Below are 15,834 nucleotides of genomic sequence, written 5' to 3'. Positions count from 1 at the left end.
CTGCAGCAGCGCCAAGCATCTGCATGCCTTCTGACACCAGCCCCTGTCTGCGCACCCGCACATGGGAAGCACACGTACTTGTCTCCTGTAATAGTGATCGTGAAGCCGTCATATTCCTTCCCTTGGTCTTTGAGGCTGGGAACTTTTGTGTTCACAGTGAACCCATCCTTCGTTTTAGTATTAAACTGCTTTCGGGGAAAAAGAAAATTCACGTTACTGGTGAGATTCACTGTAAATTCCCAACTGCCACTGTGCAGCGCCGACTCCGACTTTCATGTTTTTAAGAAGGGTCACGGTGTGCCAGACACCGTGTATTCTCTGTCCTGGCCCCATGCCCCAACCCAGACTCCCCGCCCAAGTCACGCTCCCCGTGGCCCCTGCCAGAGGGCAGCAGAGAACCTCAGAGCAAAAGGCGCACAGCCTCCCTGCAATGGCAAGGCCCTGCTCACTGCTAAGAGCTCCCTTGGGGTCTTTTCTATTGTTCATCTTAAGCGGCAGCCACACTGATACTTTGCAGAATAGTTGTACTCAACATCCTATAATTCGAAAGAGCACCTTGTGTTTATTCTACTGCTTCTTCAAAGTAGACTCTCATCTGTCTGCAAATACTCAGAATTTTGTCACCTGAGAATTTTATACACACACATGCACACACCCCAACTCCGCAGACCACAGAGTGACAAAGCAAAGTATTCTAAAGGAATTACACAGAGATCAGAGTGGCCCTTAAGGGTGATGAGTATGAACACGGCTTTCTGTTGAAAACACTTTTGACGAAGTGAAATGCCAATAAATTACTCCAGAAAAATCCTCCCCAATTCGTTTAGTGTAGCCAACATGTTTTTAGGATTGACAGACTTGAATAAGAGAATCAATGGTAAAATTAAAAGAGGTCGTGCTTCGCATAAGATATTGGAGGGAAAGTTTGCCCGAAAACAGCGACAGCCAGCAGGCATTCATCAAGGTCCAGAGAAGGACACAGATGAAGGGACGTCAGCAGGAGAGCAGGCGGCAGGGGCCGAGACGGGAGGTGTCCCGTAGGAGGACAGAGACTTGTAGAGGCAGAAGGCGCTAACACTTAGTATGTGCCAATGCTCTTTCATGCCCACAGCGTGCCCATAAGACAGGACACGACCTCCATCTTACAGGTGAGGAAACCAAGTTGGTGAGATGAAGCGAGGTGAGGTCTGGCCCGAGCTGGCACGAGGGAGTGGCAGAGTGGAAGCAGGGACCCAGGCCCTCTCGACGTCCAGTCCCCTAACTTACTAACCAGCCGCCCCGAGGGGAGCTGAGGTACATCTGAACTTGGCTTTTCAGAAAGCAAAAGTGAATGTGCTGAAAAAGTACACGTACTTTTCAGCAAAAGTACCTATATCTCAGTGGAGGCTGTCATGGCATCATATTCACCAAGCGCTTTAAACACAAAGGCGTATTTTTATATCCTTCTACGTGTGCCTTTAGAAAGGCCAGTGTGCCCACAGCCTGGCTGGAGGTGCGGTGAGCAAAACCACAGTGGGACGGCCACTCCCAGATGTGGCCAGACAGGCCGTGACTTTGCACTGGGAGCCAGGCACTGGGCGGGCGATGCCCGGCCCCTTAGCTGCTCTCCAGGCGACTGCAGCCTTTTGTCCATTGCGCTTTTCTTTTTAGACAAAGATATACATATATTAAAATATCCCTAAGCTGATTTTGTATTCTGCCTAATATAGTAAATTTAAATGCCTAAAATACCCACAGGACAGCTAAAGACTGAAACCTGAGTCAGGCTCTAGTTTTCTTTCTGTCTGGTGGATCCAGCGGCCCTCGGTGCGGCCCTTCTGCCCCTTCGGGGGCGTCTGGGGAATTTATGGGATGATGCGGTGGCTGAGGGGACGAGGTGCTGGGGACGGCCACACAGGCGCGACTCCCACTGGGCGTCCCTGTAGATGAGGAGCTGTTTATAATGTAATGATTAGCTAGGCCTGGAGCCAGACTCCGTTTCACACTCACACGCTAAATATTTGTTACATTTTAATACACACTGACTCTCCTAGGAATGCAAACAGCATATACATTGAGGAAAGAGGATACTATACAGCGTGTGGAACTTTATTAAGCGCGGTTTACCATTACAGAAAACCGTTATCGCCAACATCGTAGCTCGTGATACTTGAGTCACCAAATGACACATGGATACAGGGCTGCATCTGTCGCTGTCACGTTCACCAAGATTATACACATCTGTGCAAGCAACTGGCTACTTCTTTGTGGCTTCTCATGAAGACATGCCTGAATGTTGACACACTGAAATACATGGTTTTCTACTATAAACAACTTACCTTTCAGAACTCCCTTACGGCACTGTGGTGACTTTTGAAAGAATTTTTTGAGTAGGTGGGATACATTCTTTATGAATTTCATTCTAGTGCAGTAAAGGGGCCATCTGAACATGTTTACTGAGTTCAGACGGGTCTGAGAAGACTGAGAACCACTGCCTCAGTTCACGAGACCCTCACAACGAGCAGGTTGGCCGGAATCACGGCTCTCCAACACATGAGAGCCTGGGATGAGACCGGGAGAGCCTGTCAAACCCGGCGAGCAGACTGGACCCTGGGTACACAGTCAGCTCACGGCTTTGTCCATGACGGGATGCTTCCTGGTTATTCTTTAGAAATGGATAAGCTTTGGTCAGTCATAGAAATTTCTTAATGTTTATTTGATGTAAATCAATCTCATCTACTATAGCTACAAGGAGAACATTGATTCAAGTTTTATGTTATAGTTCAAACCATTAACTGAAAAAAACCAAACCAACCTGCTGCTGGTGCATTATGGGTAGTTATGTTCCCAGGTGGAGAAAAGGTGCATAAAATTATAACTTCTTAACGGATTGCACTTTTAAACAATATAATTGCTGTCCCGTGACACGCCCTTTATCTTGAATTCCAATGTTTCTGATACTGATACTGCCACACCTGCTTTTCTTCAGTAGCATTTGCCTGCCTACCTTTCCGCCTTCAACATTTTGAATGTCATCTCGTTGTAGGTGTTTCCTGTGAACAGAACCTAGCCGGGCTTTAAAATACCGATCTGAGGTGCTCATTCTTTCAGCGAGGGCTCGATTATTCACGTCATGTTGAGAGCCAGCATCCACTACAGACATTTCCTCCTTACCTTTTCCCCCCTCTCTTTCTGTGAGCTTTTAGTTGAACTGACTTTGTTTTCTTTATTCCAGTTTCCTACCTTCTAGGGTCTGTTTTGTTTCCGTTATTCTGCAGAATGTGTTTTATCAGTGTTTTCAAGTAGCACACTTTATAAAACTTAAAGTACTTGTTAACCAACAGGCATTTAATAATTACGAGTTCGTTTCGTAAAAAGTACTGGGCTTCCCTGGTGGCGCAGTGGTTAAGAATCCGCCTGCCAATGCACAGAACACGAGTTCGAGTCCTGGTCCGGGAAGATCCCCCCATGCCACGGGGCAACGGAGCCCGTGCGCCACAACTACTGAGGCTGCACTCTAGAGCCCGCAAGCCACAACTACCGAGCCCGCGTGCCACAACTACTGAAGCCCATGAGCCTAGAGCCCGTGCTCTGCAACAAGAGAAGCCACCACAATGAGAAGCCCGCACACTGCAATGAAGAGTAGCCCCCGCTTGCTGCAACTAGAGAAAGCCCAAGCCCAGCAACGAAGACCCGACGCAGCCAAAAATAAATATAAAAATAAAATAAATTAATTTTAAAAAAAGTACTAACTGTTTCCCCTAAAAACGCCTACTGCGATTTTGATGATAAATTTACCTTCATAATTGGAAGGAGGTCTTCCACTTTGTGGACCTTTTCCAGAGCTTCTCTAACTTCCAACAATTCTTTAGGATTATTAGCTCTTAAAAAGGGAAAGAGAGATGGCAACTAAAATTAATACAGAAATTAATAATTATGCTCTCACCTTTAATTTAAATAAATCATCCTTAATTACTAGTGGCTCAATATTCAAAACAGTGGACCACAAACAAAGTTTTGAAATAATGGGATGGTTTAATCTAATGAGTATTGGGCTACAGATGAGAATTAAGGAAACAAGACAGCAGTCTGTCTAGAATGTGAACTGGGGAAAACCTGAAAGGATGGACAGCCAACGTCAGTGTGGACATGCATGGGTCTGGGCTTGGTCAGAAAACCTTGATTCTCCTATTCCAACTATGAAATTAGAAGTGAATGTTTTTTCTTCCTAAAGTTGCTCAAATGGAAGTATCCTACTAAGCTCTTATACCAATTTTATATTTACTTGGTGAACTAACATTCAGAATTCCTTTTTCCCCAGAATTCTGTCCACTGTCCTGTCTATACTGTACTGCCTCTCAGTTGAGGGAGAATGAGTATTAAGGTGAAAATCCCTCATTTAATCCCTAATTAAGAAATTCAAAGAAACATCCTGCTTTGAATTCAAAGAAAGCCTAGACGCTTTCAAAGAGGCTAGAAAAGTCACAGCAATGTGTGTAAGATAAAAATACTCAGTTAAGGTCCATGGATTTTGTGGAGCTCTTAAAAAGAAGGTTGATAAATGATTATGAAAGGTTTTATGATTCCAAACAGTATGTAAAAATATGACACATTTTGTTTGGTCTGTCAATAGGCTTGGTTTTCAAGTTTCATAAATATAACTAATGTAAAATACATAAAATTTATCCATTACTATGAAAAGAAAATTGAAAGATTACCCATGATAAACTAGAATTCTATCTTTAATAAAATGAAGAATTTTCTCAAAATATTCCAGGTATCTCATGTTGATCACCTGACCCCTGTAAGAAAAAACAATTAAGAATGTTTTTACAAAGAAATATGTTCCACACAATATCTAATTTCAAAGCTAATTCAAAAGGACAATAAGAGAGCTGGGAAATTCGCTTGTTTGCAGCCAAAGAACGGGAGAAACAAACACCTGTCTAAGCAAGACTGATGGTCAGCGACTGGGCTTATTCTGGTGGGAAAGGCACCAAACTCAGCCCTGGAGATGCCAAAACAGGAAGAAAAGTCCTCAGGTACTTAAACGGGGCTCAGACTTGTATGTCCCTTTCCCCTTATGGATCCTTTCCCTTTTTCGGCAATATGCTCCCTTCTGCCCCTCAGGGCTCCTGATAGCACTAGGGGCTAATACTCCTTGCTGTCCAGCTTACTAGCTGTCTTCATCTCCTCTACCACTCTAAATAGTATTTTCCTCCCGTTTCTATCCCCACCCCCATTTTTAAAACTCTCCCAGAACCTCACGTACAGCCAACACGCCGATGTACCCATCCAGCTGACGCACGTGTCCGGCAACACACACAGCCGACTGCTTCCCGGGCACGGCTCCCTGGACTCCCCGCAGGCGAGTCAAACCTCAGGTTCAGGAACTCACTCCAGCTCCCCAGTGTGTTCACCTATGTTCTGCCCTGGGGCTTCCTGGCCTACTGAGGCAACCACGTGCCCGCTCGGCAATGGGACCGCCTACCCGCAGCTTCACGCTCGCCCTCACTTCTAACCCACCCCCAGTGTTCCGACCCTGCCTTCTCAGTATCCACTCTTCCCCTCCAGCTCACTTCCACAAAGCTTTCCAGACCTCGGGACCAGTGCACCGGAATGTTCCACAACTGTCTAACCAGTCCCACGCCTCCAAGGGAAGTCGCTGCCCTCTCATCTATTCTGCCACCTGTGGCCAAAGTGATCACCCAAATGTGTAATTCTGTTCAGCTCGCTTCTCTGCTTCTGATCTCTGAATGACTCTCTTTTATTTCAGGACAAAAAGTGCCTGAGCATGGATATGTTAGCTATATTTGGGGGAAAAAAAGCTGTTTATGTTTCAGCCTCTGCCTGTCTTTCCAGCCCCGACTGCTGACAGCCCCTTAATCATAAACTAACCACCAGTCATAATGAATTAGTGATACCTCCCTGACCATGCCTGACTCACAGGTGCGGCCATGCCTGACTCACAGGTGCGGCCATGCCTCACCCCCCTCTCTGCTTTCCATCTTTCCAAACAGCATCACCTGAAGGCTGGACTGGGATCCCCCCCACCCCACCCCACCCCCGCCCTCCGGCATCCTGTACACGTGACCACCACCACTCTTAACACACTACACGGTAGGCTCATAGCTCAGTGAGGTCCATCTTCATCACTAAGCTACAAGCCTTCTGCCGTGAGAGGCTGTACGTCACGGCTAAATCACCATCGTGCTGCACAGCACATGGAGAGTGGCCTTTAGTTAAAGCTAGTTGAGTCTACCTGTGAATGTCACAAATTATTCTGTAAGAAACAGGAATATACAAGTCACAAGGGGAAAGGAAATTTATTTTCTAGGAATTAAAAAAATAAATGTCTTAAGAACATTTCCATTAAACTTAAATGTCAAAGTTGTATACTATACTATTTTCTTGATTCAGGGTTCTGGAATTCGAAGCATTTTAGATGTGACACAACTACCATAGGTGTAAAATTTACCTAAAATTAAATTCAGTGGGTCTGATACTGAAGCTGATACTCTTTAATATTTGCTTATCATATACCTAGAGGGTGGCTAAGCACATGAAGGGTCCGGTAACGAGGTGAGCACTTCACCCACGCCCCTAACTTGCCAGAGCCTCTGGACAAAACAAAAGCTCTCCAGGTAACCTGGCTCATCCTCCCAGGAAGGCAGCTTAGCACCCAGACAGCGCTTTTCATCCAACTGCCTTGGGTGTTGCAGGGTTGGAAGGGGGAGTTTTTCCCTCACCACAAGCATTCTTTAAGCCACACGATATTATCGGGATCTTATGGTAATGTAATATTCTCCATCTAATTACTTTCTATGATGTTTTAGGGCCCTTTAAAGACTGACATCTAGGCAAAAATCTGGCACTCTACCCTTCACTTGAGTTCTGCGGCAAAGAGCCTGGAGAAGGGGCACAGCATTTCTTTCTGCAACCAGGCTAGCTCAGAGGAATGCGGGAAGGACCTTGCAGGTGCAGAGCTGATTTGTGTCAAAAAGTCACCGAGGAGGGAGCACTGGGCTGCTCGTGGTCTCCATGAACTGACGATTTAAAATAAACTCCTATGAGAACAGGAAAGATAAACAAAAGTTCATACCTGATCAAATTGATGTGGTTGTTAAAGCCTCTGCTGAGACTTCGTGCTGGCATCTGATCCAACCATAACACTGGCTGGTCTGGGTCCGCAATCCTGTAAAAGAGAGCTTATTGAAAAATGAAGACCTGGGCTTCCCTGGTGGCACAGTGGCTGAGGGTTCGCCTGCCGCTGCAGGGTACGCGGGTTCGTGCCCCCGTCCGGGAAGATCCCACATGCCACGGAGCGGCTGGGCCCGTGAGCCATGGCCGCTGAGCCTGCGCGTCCAGAGCCTGTGCTCCGCAACGGGAGAGGCCACAACAGTGAGAGGCCCGCGTACCGCAAAAAAAAATAAAATAAAATAAAAATAAAACCTAGAAATGTTCAAAAGCTTTCAAAATAAAACATGTAGAGGTCTTTGGAAAACAACTGCTCAGTCCATTACATCTAAAAGTATGAAACACAAACCTGCAAATTCCAAAAAGATGTTCTAACTGGACCAAGGAAGACGTCAGTACAGGTTTACTAGTAGAGCAGGATTTTTCTCATGAAAATGAGTATCAGCGGTTCCCCCTCTAAACTGTAGCTGGTTGGCCAGGCCCGCACTTCAAGCATAAGACGACCAGTGCACTGAAGCTCGTTCAAAGGTACCACGGGTAATGAACGATATGCTCTTCCAGAGAGACCGCTTTTTCTACAACACCTCACTTAAAAATGTGCTCGGAAGCACGGCAACGATCAATTCCTATTTCATAAATATTCATCAAGTGTACTTCAAAGAATAATGATGTCAGGAATTTCTGACAAACTGTAGAGAGGAAAACATAACTTACAAGGCCAATTATTAGTAAATAAAATGGGATTCAAAACCTGTGAACTAGAGGAGACTTAACATTTTCTGACAATGATAAGACGTCTAGCTTATTTTCACTGAAACGTCAGTTACCGTCTCCACTTCACTGCGATGTCAAACATGTCTCTCCACTGCATCAGCCGCGTTTTCCCATTCATTCGAACCTTTGAACTGGTCCACGTACGCTGTACAGCTTGCATGACTTCTAAGGCTGCCAAACCCATGGCTAAAAGAAGGAAATGTGGGGAAAACAGAGCTTGTAGGTACCCTTTAGAGGGAATGATCTTCGCCGACAACTCGGCGAAAGAATCATGGAATCTAAAAAAAAAAAAAAAATTGGTTCTGACACACCTAGGGCCCAGACAGGAATAAAGACACAGACGTAGAGAATGGACTTGAGGACACAGGGAGATGGAAGGGTAAGCTGGGACGAACTGAGAGAGTGGCATGTACATATACACACTACCAAATGTAAAATAGATAGCTAGTGGGAAGCAGCCGCATAGCACAGGGAGATCAGCTCAGTGCTTTGTGACCACGTAGAGGGGTGGGATAGGGAGGGTGGGAGGGAGACGCAAGAGGGAGGGGATATGGGGATATACGTCTGCATATGGCTGATTCACTTTGTTATACAGCAGAAACTAACACAGCATTGTAGAGCAATTATACTCCAATAGAGATGTTAAAAAAAAATGACAAAAAATTTTAAAGACAAAAAAAAAGAATAAAAGTTAAAATAAATGAAAATTATTATGAAATTATATGAAAATAAACCGGGGAAAACAAAAAGAATCACAAGTATTGGTAATTTAACAGGACCATAGATGCATTACCTGATGGCCTGACTAAAGCTCAACTCTATCAGAGGAAATTGGAGGCAACCTCACACTTGTCTGCTCCCAATCCTGAAAGAACTGAGGTTCAAATCCCTCCTCACCCTACAGTAAGGAGACAGCTCTGGTGGATGAGCTGTCTGATTTACAGCAATGACTGAAGACCTACCTCCTACATCTACACCAAAGCAACAGCATGAGAGCCAAAGCTGGAAGCGCTCTTCTCTCAGAATTCAGTGTGAATGAATCTATACATTTCTGTTCTGATCACATGGAGATTTTCAGTAAGCACAACATATGATTCTTTTCAAAAGTACAACGTGGTTTTACCAATCCTCCGCTCCTTTGTCATAAACACTCCCATTTTCAGATAGTTTTAAAATACCTCTGTGTATTCTCTTGTTTGGCAGGAAACCAGGTGTTTCATATTGCATCAGAGATCCCAAACGATCAGCTACACAAATCAGCTCTTGGACCTCGGGCTTGTAACTCTCAAAATTCTGATGTAACACATCTCTGGAAGAAACATTACGTACATGATAAAGACTTTTACCACAGATATCTGGTTATCCAGTTTCACCTGAAAAGCAGTCGCTTCTTCCACTGCAAAAATAATCAAGGAACTTCTGACCACATGATCTTTACTTCAGTGGTCTGTACCCAACCAGACACAAATTCAAAGCAGGACTCTTCATGACAGTGTGTGTACAGTCGCTGTCACGTGCTTGTTAGTAACGCTGATAACTAGTTTGCAATTCAGAAGACACGTCTGAGCCTTATTTGTTCTGTAAACCTCTCCAGAACACAGGGACTGCCTCTTTTGACAAGCAACCAAACCCGACCCTACGTCCATCTCCCGCTCCGGCCCCAAGTTACATGATGCCAAGTGTACTTGGGACTGTGTATGTGACTGCTACTGTTTACCCGCCAACCTGCTAAAAGTTTTCATAACAAAGACTGCAATTCTAAGTTACAGGCTGTGTCAGCGTCCCCAAGGGTTCAGTAATTCACTAGGAGGACTCCCAGGCTCTGTGTACAGTTGTACTCGTGGCTCTGAGGACACAGCACAATCGTCAGAGGGAAAAGGCACGTGTGGCGAGGTCCAGAGGAAGCCAGGCGCACTTCCAGGACCCTGGGGAGACACGTGGCACTAATTCCCCGAGTGAAACGCTCACTGGACACGCCGTGCCCAGGGACTGTACTGGGGGCTGACCACGTGAGCACCCCTGCCTTGCAGGTACCCTAGGCCCCCAGAGGAGGGCAGGTGTTCAGCATGAACCACACTGTTCATACACATGGCGCAGGTGCTGGGAGCCATTCTTAGCTCTGGGCACTTGGGGGTAGGGGGAGATCCCGAAATCCCCGTTCCCAGACGCCAGCCCAGGGCCAGCCTGGTGAGCAGGTCTCTCCAAGGACAGCCCTTCAGGCGCCCCCGCTTTCCTGCACATAAATATTTCTCTAGTATGTATGCTAGAGAACATACATACCTCTTTGAGCAATCTATTTGGTTTTTATTATCTTGATTATTGAAACTTACGAAAGCATACAACCTCATCACTCAGCGAAAGGACCTGAACAATTATGTAGCTCTACCTACTTGTATGTCACTTTCCTGTCCTATCCTCCTGCCTCCCAGGAAGAGGTAACTTACCTTGAATTTTGTGTTCACAATTCCTTGACGTTCTTCTTTTAAAAAATAGGTTACATATGTATATCCCCAAACAATATATTCTATAGTTTTGCTTATGAGCTCTATGGGGAAAATGATGTGACCCTGCAGTGTACCAACTTGCTGTTTTTACTCAACTTTATATTTCAAAATTAGTCCACACTGTTGCTTGGGTCATTTGTTTATACTGCTGTATAATACCCCACTATGTGACCGTATCACATTTATCCATTTTTCTGTTCATGAACATTTGGGATGATTTCGTTTTCAGTTGTGAACAAAGAAACTGCTATCAACAGGTCTCCAAGCAGACATGTGCACAGGTACATGGTTCTCTCCTGAATATACACAGGAGCGGAACTTAAAGATCGTAGGACATGCAAATATTCGATTTTACACAATAAGGACAAACTGCTGGCAGAAGTTCATGGAGCAATTTATACCCCAGTGTATGAAATTTCCCCATATCCTCCTCCTGGTCAACACTACTATCATCAGACTTCGTATTGCTAATATTTGTTTACCTAGTGGGTGAATCATCTCATGTGGTCTCATATATTTATGAACTGAAGCATCTTTTCATATGCTTGCCATTCACGTTTTCCCCTTGATGAAATTACCTGTTCATGTCTTTTGCACTTTTCTAATTAGCTGTTTGACTTTTATTTGCAGAAACTGTTGGTGTTGAAAGGTTTACAGTCAGTCCAATAATTGACCCTAAGTAGGTGATATGACTTTCCTATTTTTAAGATTTTTCTCTTTACCTTAGGTGTTCTCCAGTTACTTATGATGTGTCTGAATGGATTTTTTTTCGTTTACCCTGCTTTTTTTAAAAAAAAATCTATGAATGTGTTTCCTTTGTTCTGGAAAATTCTTAGCCATTATTTCTTCACATACTGCCTCTCCTCCATTTTCTCCTTCGGGAGTTTCAATTACACACACACAAGTGTTAGCCCTTCTTACATTTTACGTATCTGCTCTCTTTCAAGTTTTCTAACTCCTTGACTCTCTGTGCTCTATCTTCCAATTCTGCAATTTTCTCTCAGCTATATCTAATCTGCTTTTTAGCCTGTATACTGAATTCTTCATTTCAATGATTATATTTTCTATTCCTAGAGCTTATGTTTTTGGTCTGTGGCATGTGGGTCTGTGGCATCTGTCTGGTCATTTTTTGTAATCTCATGTCTCTTCCTCATGTTTGTGATCTCTTCATAATTTCTTCAAGCATTTCATTTGGAGTTATTGTAGAGTCTGTTTTCAACAATTCCAATATCTGAAGTCCTTAAGGGTCAAAGTCTATTGTTTGTGGCTTCTGTTGATTCTCACAAATGGTTTCGGTCATCTTGGTTTTCATTCTCACACTAATGATCTTAATCTGTGGGAATACTGGGGGTACAAGTTGGCACTAATTTCTCCCCAGGAAGGATCTGCGTCTGCTTCTGTTGAGATCCTGGGAATGCCTCCAATATGGGATCACTTTAGCCCTTTGAAGGTCAACAAACCCACCCTGCCATGCCTCAAGGCACTCCACTGGATAGGATGCCTTCTTCCGTTAAAATGTGTTTACCATCCATCACTGTGGTTTGAATACCTTCTCTTTTCTTTCTTTTTAGGCATAGAGGGAGCTGATCTTTACAGATTTTTCCTAATTTTTAAGACACTGCTAGACTGCCAGGAATTAATTTCTATTCTAAATCTAATTGTTCTGTAATGGGATAGCCTTTTAGCATATCCATTTTGCCATATTGCAGCAGTATTGGCCAGTGCTGTAATTTCAAACTTTTAATATGTTAAGAAATTTGTTTTAAAGTAACATGGTAAAGGAATAATGCATATCAAACGCTACCAAGAAGTATAAGTACATTTGAAGTTACCCCACATTAGCAGGGAATGTCGCGCTAAAAGGAAAGACGGTGTCCAAAGGTAAGCTAAAAGAAATATTTGCGGACATATCCAATTCAAAAATAAATTCATCAGAAACATGAATAGAAAGCCATTTACTGACCAAGAGATATTATGATGAACTTACAGCTCAGTGTTGAAAAAGAAAAAAAAAAATCTTCATTTAAAGCGCTCACTTTGAGAGTTGCACTGACATATATACACCACCAAACGTAAAATAGATAGCTAGTGGGAAGCTGCTGCATAGCACAGGGAGATCAGCTCGGTGCTTTGTGACCACCTAGCGGGGTGGGATACGGAGGGTGGGAGGGAGACGCAAGAGGGAGGGGGTATGGGGATATATGTATACGTATAGCTGATTCACTTCGTTGTACAGCGGAAACTAACACCACATTGTAAAGCAATTCTACTCCAATAAAGATGTAAAAAATAAAGAAATAAATAAAGCACTCACTTTATGTGGGGTTGCAGCCCTGGCTGCTCTTCGTAGTCTTCTATGAGGAAAGGCAGATTCTTAGCCCAGTGGTCTTTAAAGCTCCCGGGCAGGTCCGCGTCAATGTTATATTCCGTAAGGGGAGTATCAAGGTGGGCATGAAGATATCGAGAATACTCTGCAGATGGGAAATGGGATCTGACACACCCGGATATGCCAAAGAGACGGTTTTTATAGCTAACTGTAATTTTTTATAGCCAGTCTGTACAAATACTTCATAACAAACCGTTATTTAATTACGAGGATTCTGGGACTTCCCTTGTGGTGCAGTGGTTAAGAATCCGCCTGCCAGTGCAGGGGACACAGGTTCAATCCCTGGTCTGGGAAGATCCCACATGCCGCAGAGCAACTAAGCCCGTGCGCCACAACTACTAGGCCCGCACTCTAGAGCCAGCGAGCCACAACTACTGAGCCCACACGCCACAACTACTGAAGCCCACTGCTCCTAGAGCCCGTGATCCGCGACAAGAGAAGCCACGGCAATGAGAAGCCGGCGCACCGCAATGAAGAGTAGCCCCGGCTCGCCACAGCTAGAGAAAGCCCGCGCACAGCAACGAAGACCCAACGCAGCCAAAAGTAAATAAATAAATAAGTTTATTTTAAAAAATTACAAGAATTCTAAATGGAGACTCCAAATTTTAGCAAGTCACTCTTATATGATAACGGAGGTGGCCTGCCACTGACTTGAGTTACCAGGGTCAAATACAAGCCGGCCAATCAGGGTCCACTTCGGCTAAATTTTAACCACCTTTCCATAAGCAACACCAAAGATCTCACTATTCGATTCCAGAGTCTGGCAATGCAAGTTCAGTGTTAGACAGAGCCTGCTTCCTTCTCAACTAATAGATCTACTGACTACGATTTCATCAACTGACTGACCAACTGCTGCTTATCTCTAGGGACGCGGTGTAGAAAAAACCAGGATATGGAGTGCCCCCAGCTTCAGTCTATAGTTCACAAGTCCAAGTTCTCCTAAACCAGGAAAATAGAGGGAATTACAATTTAGAGTAAAGAGCTGTGCTGTCGAAAAGGTAATCCCTAGCCAGCTGGCTACTGACAATTGAAGGGGTGACTAGTGCGGCTGAAGCACTGAACTTTAGATTTTACTTAATTTGAATTAATTTAAACTTAAAACTGATATTTTATTCAATTATTAGAAAACTGCCGTAGGTTTGGAACAACTTACGTATATCAGTCTACTTTTACAACTTTAAACTTTATGAAATCGACGTTCAGATCAAGTATTTCCAGTGAAAATTTAGCGTCCAAATTGAGATGAACTGTAAGTGTAAAATATAGGCCATATTCAAAGACTAGTACCAAAAAACGTAAAACATCCAATAAAGAGTGTTTTCATATTAATTATATATTGAACTAATATTGTGGAGGTACCGAGTTAAATAAGATAAAATATATTATTAAAATGAATTCCACCCGTTCGTTTTTACTTTTTTTAGTTTTTTGCGGTACGCGGGCCTCTCACTGTTGTGGCGTCTCCCGCCACGGAGCACAGGCTCCGGACGCGCAGGCCCAGCGGCCATGGCTCACGGGCCCAGTCGCTCCACGGCATGTGGGATCTTCCCGGACCGGGGCACGAACCCGCGTCCCCTGCATCGGCAGGAGGATTCTCAACCACCACGTCACCAGGGAAGCCCCCGTTTTTACTTTTTTAATGTGGCTACTAGAATTTTAAAATTACACACATGGCTTGTAAATGTTTTCACTTGGACAGTGCTAGTACAGAGGGCTAATGATAAAGGAAAGAGAAGGAATAAAAGTAAAGATTTGGGCTTTATATGAAAAACAAAAATGTCTTTGTGTATGGCAGAGAAAGGGTAAGACTGACTAATAAAAGGATAACCCAAAGATCTGCTTTCTCCTTCATCTCAATTTAAATTCTCCAAACTATGTGGGAATTCTGATATGAAGGAATGACAGATCAAAGATACCAAGTTTTTATTTAACAGTAAAAACCTCATAAAATGTTCCTTTCCTATCATTCCTATATCTCTGGATGAGGTGTGACAAGTCATGGATACCCAGATGATTGTCACATTTAGGTCAAAATATGTTTTTTTGGCATAAGTAAAATTTTTTAACTTTAGAAAGAAAAAATGTGAGGAAGAGGAAAAAAAAAAAAAAAGCACTGGATTGGCCTTTAGAAGACATGGGCTCGTCCCTCTAGTCCAGATACCACCACTAACCAAGGGGCAGCTGAGGACAAGTCACGCAGCTGCTCTGAGACTCAACTGCCTAACACGGAACATCAGAGACACAAGCAGTATCACTCCTACTCCAAGCACTCAGGGTCAGTGATTCTGCAGCTGTTTGACTTACCTCGGAGGTACTTCACTTTAAGGTACTCTGGGCTGGCCTTCTGGCCTGGGAGAGGGTCATTTAGCATAACTTTAGTTTGTGCTTTTATCCCTTCATAAAACTGTCCCATTGCTACGTGGCTGAGTCCTTTCATGTACTGGCACACCTCGTTATACGGTTCCAGCTGCAGACACCGCTGAGGCATCGAAGGAGAAAATGCTGTATTAGAATCGATACAGTTTAAGGAAACTTTAAAGTACTTTCTTCTTTAATCTGGAATTAGGAAAGTCTTCTCTCCAGGTTAAATCAGACCAAATACATCCTCAGTAAATCGGTCTACAGGACCGGGCCATGGTTTTTTCCTCTTTCTTTTTGCTGAAGTATAAGCACTATTCTTGCCTGCCCTCCCCGCTGACCCCATTCATTTCAATGAACTTTGTTGAAGAATGACGCAGAATTGCAGTTACACTGCTTCTCACTTACGGATGCTCACCTTGAAGTTCTTAAGGGCTTCCTGCAAGCTGCCATGGTGGTAAAGCATCATTCCCCGAAGCTGGAGGGTCTGCACGTGATTTTGGTTCAGCAACAGAGCCTTTTGAAAGCTCTCAGTGGCTGCTTCAAAATTGCCCAGCTCTCTAGGTGTTTGACAATAGCAATGAACATAGTATAGGCATTTCAGTAAACATACAGAATAAGTTATCCTCAGAATTA

The 15,834-nt window shown here is 44.0% G+C and overlaps 1 protein-coding gene across 7 annotated transcripts in view; it reads right to left on the bottom strand.

Annotated features, from left to right (window-relative positions):
- TTC13 (tetratricopeptide repeat domain 13) overlaps positions 1–15,834 on the bottom strand; it is a 70,117-nt gene that overhangs the window by 7,641 nt on the left and 46,642 nt on the right. For 3 of the 7 annotated variants that reach the window (XM_067711109.1, XM_067711111.1, XM_067711113.1), the window contains 9 exons: positions 15,617–15,758; positions 15,145–15,319; positions 12,769–12,925; positions 9,129–9,259; positions 8,004–8,136; positions 7,082–7,174; positions 4,698–4,781; positions 3,778–3,862; positions 79–188 (listed from right to left, as the gene is read on the bottom strand). In XM_067711109.1, coding sequence (XP_067567210.1) covers positions 79–188; positions 3,778–3,862; positions 4,698–4,781; positions 7,082–7,174; positions 8,004–8,136; positions 9,129–9,259; positions 12,769–12,925; positions 15,145–15,319; positions 15,617–15,758 — 1,110 coding nt within the window. Of the gene's footprint in view, positions 1–78; positions 189–2,062; positions 2,284–3,777; positions 3,863–4,697; positions 4,782–7,081; positions 7,175–8,003; positions 8,137–9,128; positions 9,260–12,768; positions 12,926–15,144; positions 15,320–15,616; positions 15,759–15,834 lie in introns of those variants that run through there. The other 4 variants (XM_067711110.1, XM_067711112.1, XM_067711114.1 and 1 more) reach the window with 2 other exon arrangements.

The sequence above is a fragment of the Pseudorca crassidens genome, chromosome 16 (assembly GCF_039906515.1).
Source record: "Pseudorca crassidens isolate mPseCra1 chromosome 16, mPseCra1.hap1, whole genome shotgun sequence".
Lineage (NCBI taxonomy): Eukaryota > Metazoa > Chordata > Mammalia > Artiodactyla > Delphinidae > Pseudorca > Pseudorca crassidens.
This window is presented reverse-complemented; position numbering and strand designations above follow the sequence as displayed.